Source organism: Mastomys coucha, unplaced genomic scaffold (assembly GCF_008632895.1).
Source record: "Mastomys coucha isolate ucsf_1 unplaced genomic scaffold, UCSF_Mcou_1 pScaffold3, whole genome shotgun sequence".
Classification (NCBI taxonomy): domain Eukaryota; kingdom Metazoa; phylum Chordata; class Mammalia; order Rodentia; family Muridae; genus Mastomys; species Mastomys coucha.
In genome coordinates this window covers 6,930,170-6,939,409 of record NW_022196909.1, presented here as the reverse complement: position 1 = coordinate 6,939,409, position 9,240 = coordinate 6,930,170, and the positions used below count along the sequence as shown (strand labels likewise).

The window sequence follows — 9,240 nt, the reverse complement described above, 5'->3', positions numbered from 1 at the left end:
GTACATAGACATGCATGCGCCACTCACATGGTACATAGACATGCATGCGCCACTCACATGGTACATAGTCATGCATGTACCACTCACATGGTACATAGACATACATGCGCCACTCACATGGTACATAGACATACATGCGCCACTCACATGGTACATAGACATGCATGTGCCACTCATATGGTACATAGACAAGCATGTGGATAAAACACATACAAAAATGGAAACAAAAACTTAACTCAAGAATTTATATATTCTAGCCTATACTAAGACTGACTTAAAGTTTTTGTTTTCATAGATTTTTTTTAAAAGGAGCCCATATGTAATAATTTAAATAGCTTAAAATAATTTAGATAGCTTAAATCTCCTTAAAACAGAGCAAGATTTATAATAATAATAATTTTTTTGAATTGACATCTACTTTTCAAATTAGTTTATAGCAAGAACAGTATTTACAGCCATTAAGTTTGCTTTAGTTTGGGAATGGATTTATTAAATGTAAAGAGTCACTGTAGTATGTACATGCCTGCAATCTCAGCTCTTGGGAGGGAGGCGAGTGGATCTCTGAGGTCACGGACAGCCTGGTGTACATCGTGAGTTCCAGGACGAGAGCTAGAGAGAGAGCTTGTCTCAAAAAAACAAAGTAAAATATTTTTTAAAAAGGAAAAAAAAAGGAGCCATTGAATACAAGGAGATGGGAATGGATTGATTTGCATTCTTCTACATGCTAACCGCCAGTTGAGCCAGCACCATTTGTTGAAAATGCCGTCTTTTTTCCTCTGGATGGTTTTAGCTCCTTTGTCAAAGATCAAGTGGCCATAGGTGCGTGGGTTCATTTCTGGGACTTCAATTCTGTTCCATTGATCTACCTGCCTGTCCCTGTACCAATACCATGCAGTTGTTATCACAGTTGCTCTGTAGTACAGCTTGAGGTCAGGGATGGTGACTCCACCAGAGGTTCCTTTATTGTTGAGAATAGTTTCCTCACGTCCCTCTTAATCTAAGAATTATGTGAAAACTCTACAGGAGCTTCCAGTCCCTCAGTGACTGTGAGGGCAGTATCTCGGGCACTCACACCTCTGACCACCACCCGTAGAAAATATTTGGAAAAATAAATTCGTCAGCAAAGCTAGGTAGAGATGGTTTTACTGCTGGCTCTGATGTAAAAACATCTTAGGGAACAATGTGACGTTCAGAAGAGCACACTCTTATTAGTTAGGCCAGGGAGCAAGAGCAGTGGCAGTACGCGCTGGCGCGAGTCTCTAAGGCCAACTGCTGAGGAGTGGTTTCTTACGCCCAGTTTTGCCCTCGGCTTCCTGATATGATTTATTACAAATTGCTAATGAATAGATATGCATTTTGAGCGTTTAAGGTAGATATGACTGGTTTTTATATAGAAGTTTAGATTTGTGATTCTTTTAAGATTCTTAAAAGACTACTTATAAAGGTAAATAGTAAAATAATTGCTCCTGTCTTTGTAAGCCGCAAATTGCTGCCTGCCAGTAAGAGAAACTGGCTGAGAAAACTACCTTGCTTGCTTACACTTTGTTAATCTATAACAAGTTCCATGCTTATGTATCTACATGGTTTTTTGAGAATAATTTGTTTTCTTTACTTGCACTTCGTAATGTTATTTCTTGTATAGGTATTGAAAAATGTATTTTTTTCATAATCATTTACTAGAAGAAAATTAACACATAATCGCACTATAATTGTATACTGATTGAATGATTTTGCTAGTATATAGAAGCTATGGAAGAAAGAATAAAATATGGTATGGCGTGGTATGACATGGTATGGTAAGGTGTGGTATAACGTGGCTATAACATTGTCTCTCCCATGTATCAACTATGTGTGTGTGTGTAGAGTTTGTACAGAAAGAGGTTGGAACATTGTTCCTTCCATCACCAACTGTGTGTATGTATGTATGTATGAACGTGTGGAATACTAGAGCCTGTTTGTTGGAGCTTTGCTCTAACCATTCTATGTGTGACTATATATATGTCTGTCCGTAGGTCTGCATGCATGTATATATGTATGTATGTATATATGCATATTTATTTGTGCATATGAAGTTATTGGACTCTACCTTTTGTTTTATGCATTCAGTGTGTGTGTGTGTGTGTGTGTGTGTGTGTGTGTGTGTACATGTGAATTTTCTCTCTTTCCTTATCTTTCTTACTGGCCTTAAAAGAGTTAGAAGAGTTCATAGTTTTTCCTCTGGCCACAGAGAGGGTCAGCCCCAGTACATTAAGCTTTGTTCCCTCAGAAGAGTCTGCTGAGCGGCTTCTCTGTGTCGCTGGCTGCCTCTGGCAGCAGCCCCTGTAGGTATCTGGATCCACCCCAGTGGATCTAAGCGGGTCTAAGCACTCACCCCCAGCAGCTGCCTGCCTCGGTTTACCCACCACACAGATGCCAAAGCCAGAGTCATTGGCAATCAAAATCTGTCCTCTGGCTAAGAACATATTTTAAAGATGGAAAAAGGAGAAGACTATATGCAAATGAGCTAATATCCAGATGGTTGGTTCTATTCTGGTATTGTAAGGATAATTTGAACTCCTACATTCTTGGCCTGTTTTAAAGGTATACCTCGTACCAAATCTTTTTATGTTTCCCCAGAAAAATTCATTTTGATTTTTCAAGTGCAAAAAATAAAAATAAATGTTAAATCTGTCCTCCAGTATGTGCCCTTTAAGAAGTGGTCTTCATGATAGTTGGCATGGGGCTGTAGGATAGACTGATGATCTGGCTGGCTTTTATGAATATGCTGCTTTCTTATAGAGACTGATTTATTAGAGCTTTATTGTAATAGCACATCCACTTGAGAAGTCTGGGTGTGCATAGTCTTTCTTTCCCTTGGTTGCCTTTGGCGATGAAGCCCACAGATGCATGCAGCTATGTCCTGTGTGACTGGCCGAAGGACTGGATTCATACGGCAGCAGGCAGCCTTCCTTCTCTGACTACGGAGACGTGGGAGACTAGAGAAGGATATTGCCCATGTAATAGCTGTATCTTATGTATAATTTCTTATTTGGTTTCTTTTTTAGTTTAATAATTACCTGTAACATCCATTAACAAGAAAGACAAGAAAATAGCTCCCAGCTTTCTGAATACATAGCACACCTATATTTTTAAGCTCTGAGAAAATTTGAAACTGAATTTTAAAATTCACAGCTAGAAAGGCTTTTGGTGCTACAGTGTTTGTGAGATTCATGCTAAGAAATACTATTTCTCCTCTCAAGTCTTCTTTCATGGTCCAGCCTGACATGTGGGTTACACATTGTAAATGAAAATGGAGCCCAGAAAGGAAGGTTAGAGACACTTTGGTTATCTGGAGAGAAAAAATATGAAATGAGTGTTTGCTGGCAGTAATAGGACGAGCTATAAAGAGGGTCAGTCACGTGTACCTTTTTCTTTCAGGCTATGCACTGGACCCTTCGTTAGATAATCATCAGGTGTCTGCTAAGTACATTGGCTCTGTGGAAGAAGCTGAGAAGAACCAAGGTATTGTGCTTGGGGGAACGGTCACGGCGCCTTGCGGGCATCAGGCAGTGGGGAGAACTAGCAGTAGGTGTAGCGCCTGCAGTGATACAGGCTAAAGCAGTAGAGTTGGGAATAGCTGTACAGTCTGGTCAGGAAGGCGGTGGCACCACGCCAACCTCTACAGGTTACTCTGTTACAATTAATATATAGGTAAATTTGACAGTTAGACTTTCTTAACAGAAATTCTATACTAGGTGTCTGTTAAAATAATTTTGACAAAGTGCTGTAATAGCAGATTTTCAGTGTCCTTTAAAGCATATTTATACTCACATTCACTTAGTACTTAGAATGAGATGAGCCTTCATAGCCTGAATGCCAGCTTTGTTCAAAGCTCATCAGATTTATTTATAAAATGCCGCTAAAATAAAATGTGATGTTTTACAAGTATAACCTTTCTTATGAAACTATTTTACAAGTTTGTGTTTAAGTACTGAACTGGAATTTTAATTGCTTTGTTGTAACATGGAGCCCAGTGAACACTGCTTTGAGCTTATAGAAACGGACTTTTTTCTTTCCACTACACTCCTTTTTTTCTCAGCTTGTGATTATGATACTCAAATGCTTCTTTGAATTTAGTTTAGATGCAGACAGTATTCAGCCTTCAACTATAATGAAATTAAAATCAAACCATCATCCTTTGTCAATTCTTTTGAAAGCTGATGACACTGGAGGCCATCATTGGATTGACAGCATATGGAGTAGTACCAGGTTCTGTGAAACTGTGTTTAATTTGTACTGTTCTATACACATGAAGTAAGAATAAATTATTGAGCATCTACTGTAGTTTAATTCCATTTTTAAATGATAATTTGAAATCTTGCTGGGCATGATAGCACATGCCTGTAGTCCCAGCTAAGGCTTTCCTAGGCTTCATGAGACTTTGTCTCTGAAAACAAAGCAAAAAGCCCACCAGTACTGGTTTTTGATTCATTAAGAAGGTGCCTGGACTGAGCAGCTCCTCCCTTCTCCCACACCTACCCCCACTCCCCCACCCCCCACCCTCAACCCCACCCCCACTCGTTCCTGTCATGAGTCTTTAAGAGGTCTAGACTAGCAAACTGGTGACACCTGGGTCACCTGCCAAGCAGCTGCTCTTCTCCCCTTCTTAAGCTAATAATAATTTTAATAAGAAGAAGAAGAAGACAAAGGAGCAGGAGGAGGAAGAGGAGGAGGAGGAAGAAGAAGAAGAAGAAGAAGAAGAAGAAGAAGAAGAAGAAGAAGAAGAAGAAGAGGAGGAGGAGGAGGAGGAGGAGGAGGAGGAGAAGAAGGAGAAGAAGAAGAAGAAGAAGAAGAAGGAGAAGGAGAAGGAGAAGGAGAAGGAGAAGGAGAAGAAGAAGAAGGAGAAAAAGAAGTAGTAGTAGTAATAGAAGTTTCTTTTTGTCAGCTCACGTGGCCTGTGTGGCAGAGTTAGGCATTTGGGTTTGATTGCTTAGACCTACTGTAACCATATAAAATCATGTGTGCTGCTGTTTCTAAAGAGAATCAGTGTGCTCACTCCGTTTATGTTTGTTGTTAATGCAGGCCTAACCGTATTTGAAACTGGTCAAAAGAAAACAGAAAAGAGGAAAAAATTCAAAGAAAATGATGCATCTAACATTGATGGTTTCTTGGGACCGTGGGCAAAGTACGTGGATGAAAAAGATGTGGCCAAGCCTTCAGAAGTAAGCTTTGCTGTCCCCTTGTCAGTTCCGATGTGTGTCTCTGCCAGTCGATGTGTGTCTCTACCAGTCGATGTGTGTCTCTGCCAGTCGTGTCTGTGGTGGTAAATGTGAGATTTCCCTTGAGAACTCATTACTTGTCAGAGTTTCTTAGCCTTAGCTGACTGAGAAAATATAATAAAATTTCTTTGCTTTTCTTTGCAATATTTGAATTTGCCTTTTTCTGTCGTATTGTCCCCTCTGCCCTTTAGACTTATGTAGACTTTGGAACTCTCGCTCAGGCTCCCCTGCCTGCTGTCCTTCCATCCCTGACCTTGTTTCTAGAGTCAGCCTTGCTCTCACACAGTGGTAGCGACTTTACTTACTAATGTACTTCTAAAATCTTAAGTTTTATCTATGTTATTTTTAAAAAGATCCTTGTGAAGTTTATAAAATAAAACTACAGCCGGGTCATGGTGGTGCATGCCTTTAATCCCAGTACTTGGGAGGCAGAGGCAGGAGAATTTTTGAGTTCGAGGACAGCCAGGGCTAGACAGAGAAATCCTGTCTCGAGAAAAACAAAAATAAAAAATAAAAGTACAGAATTCTTGCCCACCTGTAACTTACTGTCTCTGAGACCTAGGGAGTGTCTCGGGCCCTGAAGTGCAATGACAGAGAAGGTCAGGATAATTTTGTCCTTGTGAAGGTGGTGGTCTAGCTTTTCCTGCATCTGCTTAACTTTGCATGCTACACACATGCATGCATGCTGTGTGTGCTTTGTCGTCCTTCAGACAGCACGCCTGGCTTGTTTATTATAAACAGGGGTCTGCTGTGTCCCCGTCTTACCTTCCCAGATCTCCCCAAAAAAAGTTGGTCTCATCCATAATTGCTGCTTATTTCAAGGTCTTGACAATGTAAAAGCAACTGAATGAAAATAGGACTGTCCTCTAAACTGAGTGTCCTCTGACACCAGATTGGCTTGTCATTTGCATGATTAACACAACATGATAAACTTATTTCTAGGCATTGCAGAAAAGAGAGAGAGAGAAAGAGGGGGAGAGAGAGAGAGAAAGAGTCAGTTTAAAAATATTGTCGAGCATGTGTTTAATATCATCTTGTGATCTGTGCATGTGGTGATCCATGTCTGGTTGTGGCAGAGTTGCCATTGCTGTCCCAGGAGCCGTGTTTGTGAACCTCAGTACAAAGGGTATATGCCAGCAGTGGTGGGCATGATGAGATTTCAAGATTTCGGGCTCTCACTTTAAAGTTCACTGCATTGTTTTCTTAGGAAGAACAAAAGGAACTGGATGAGATCACAGCAAAGAGGCAGAAAAAGGGCAAACAGGAGGAGGAGAGGCCCGGGGAGGAGAAGACGGTCTTACACGGTAGTGTGCTCCTCAGACATCTTCATTCTCAGGAAAATCTGTTGTGTTTCCTCTCACTCCATACAATACCGGTTGATTGTACTGTTGGCTGCTGTTATGTAAGCATTATATTAAGGACAATTTGCATCCTAAAGAAATCACCATAGGCCTTTTATACTACTAGAAGAGAAAATGTAACATGGCTAATGATAAGCACAGAAACTTGTTTAAGTATCAGTGGATTTTTAAAAATGAGTAAAGAAGAACTTGAATAGTTCATAAGTTCTTTCCTAAAATAAAGTAGATTCCTTACATGGGTCAGTTACTTAAACTTCATGTTTAATCCAAGCCAGAATATTCATGGATCATCATCTAGTACACTCACTTGTGAAGAACAAACTGTTTCCATATGAGTAGATTAGAGACTACTAGACTTACAAGTGGGCTGTAATGTACACCTCGCTGAGAATTGTCAGTTAAGAAATTACTGCTGATGACCAGAAGTTTACAAATGGGCTGTAATGTACAGCTCGCTGAGAATTGTCATAGTTAAGAAATTACTGCTGATGACCAGAAGTTTAGACAGTGAGTGGTTCCGTGCTGCCCTGATGCTTTGTCACATCAACTCCTGAGGCTTCAGGAGGCCACATTGTTTCACAAACTTCAGTTTTATTTCCAAGGCATCTGGTTAGGACTGTGGCACTTAAAACTATAAGCTCCATGAGCAGAAACTGGCATAGATGGAGATGAATTTTCATACTAATGAAATCAACATTCTTATTGATTTTTACATAAGAACTAAATCTCAGTTGAATATTTGATACTGTGGGAGGTAGAGGTCATTTTAATGTTTTTCAGACTTGATCAATATTTTGATTTCACAGTCATCACTTCTGAGAACACCACTTTGCATGAATACATAGTACAAAATGGCAGATGAATATTTAGGGCCATTTGAGAAGTTGTTGGAAAATCTGTCCTAATTCCAAGCCAGAACTCACTTAGTAATTTTTAATGAGGCTCAAACCAACCACTCAAATAGTAGCTTTTTATACCAAACAAACACAACCTAAAAGTATACTGCCTAGATGTGTACATGCCAAGGAATTACGTAGGAAAATTGAAAGTCTTTGTTTTCCAAGATGAAACTATTATGTGTCCAGAACAACAGAAAGCTTTGCACAGCACAAGCAGCGGTGTGCAGCGTATGATGAGAGTCTTAGGTCTGAGCGGAGAGTTCTGCAAGCAGGGTTGATGGCACAGGAGTGACAGCGTGCCACCTGTATAACGTTTCCTGTAATGCTTGCCATGAAAATGGGGAAAGGCAGATAGACATAAAGGAAGCCAACAGGTAGAAAGTGGGAAGATGGAGAAGGGAGCATTCGCACTTGCCTTCATTGTCTCCTTTCTTGGCCTGTCTCACCTCAGATTCTATAACAGAGACCCCCAGAGACCTAAGTATTATCATTTCTTAACTCATGATTGTATTGCAGTGCAGTCTGTCACAAAGTGCACGGCTGAGTGAGAGATTTAAGGACTCTTACCTCTAGGGCATTTAGAAATTCTTAACTACTGCTTTTCAGTATAGTGATAGGAAGAGCTCTGAGAGCGTAATGTTAGCCAGCTCATGATGTTAACATTTAACCTCATCAGCAAGGTAAGCCTCAATATGGACAGTAAACCCGAGAATTTGTTACTGTTTTAAGAATGCAGATTTCATGACTATGGTTTATGTTTATTTATGGCTTTCTTTCAACATTTTGTTTTAGTTAAAGAAATGTATGACTATCAAGGCAGGTCCTATCTTCACATACCTCAGGATGTTGGTGTTAATCTACGGTCATCTGTGCCACCTGAAAAATGTTACCTTCCCAAAAAACAAATTCATGTGTGGTCTGGACACACAAAGGTAAGGCAGTTGAGTGTTGCCATTATACAACCCAAAGAGAAGCCAGTGCAAAGCTTCAGCTGCTGGTACAGGGCAGGCAGGCAGAGTAGAAGCATCAGATCCAAGGTAACTGTGACACGGGCTTTGGTTCCAGTCCTCAAGGCCATCCAGGTTTGTGGGGCAGTGTCCATCCCCCATATTGTTGCCTGTCCCTTTCCCTACAACTTCCTGCTGCCATCTGCTTCCTCCTGGCACCACACAGTGAACAAGTCTGCTGCTTTGCCATGGCAGCGTCGCTCTGGTCCCCAGGTTATTACATGCCAGAGGGTAGATGTTCCTTGCTGTCACATCCAAGGTAAAGTTTAAAATAATGGAGAGTGAGATATTTGCAAATGTTAGAGGCTGCTAATCTTTGTCATCTGCACCATTCCAGCTGTTATTTCCAGATCTTTGCCAAGCACATGGGACTACAGAAAAGGGAAAGAAATGGGCCATGGAGCCGTTTGTCTGGCTCGGCATGAGGAAGGGAAAATCTGAAGCCTTCACTAGCTTAGTGTTGAGATAAGGCCTCGTACATCACTGATGGAGGCTAGTCTAGAACATGACAGTTAGAAAACAGAAAAATGGCATGTTGGGTTGCTTGCGGTCGACTGTCTCCTGAGGGCGCGGCTCTGAGAGACTGCTGCCTTTCCTAGGGCGTCAGTGCGGTCAGGCTCTTCCCTCTCTCTGGACATTTGTTGCTGTCTTGCTCCATGGACTGTAAAATTAAGGTAAGTTTTCCTTCACCCTGAGCATGCTGCAGGGCCAGTGC

The 9,240-nt window shown here is 40.9% G+C and overlaps 1 protein-coding gene across 1 annotated transcript in view; it reads left to right on the top strand.

The window, feature by feature from the left end:
- Positions 1–9,240, top strand: part of Cdc40 (cell division cycle 40) — a 52,870-nt gene that overhangs the window by 27,951 nt on the left and 15,679 nt on the right. Inside the window, exons 4-8 of the mRNA XM_031348485.1 lie at positions 3,418–3,501; positions 5,062–5,201; positions 6,466–6,562; positions 8,311–8,450; positions 9,125–9,199. Coding sequence (XP_031204345.1) covers positions 3,418–3,501; positions 5,062–5,201; positions 6,466–6,562; positions 8,311–8,450; positions 9,125–9,199 — 536 coding nt within the window. The remainder of the gene's footprint in view (positions 1–3,417; positions 3,502–5,061; positions 5,202–6,465; positions 6,563–8,310; positions 8,451–9,124; positions 9,200–9,240) is intronic.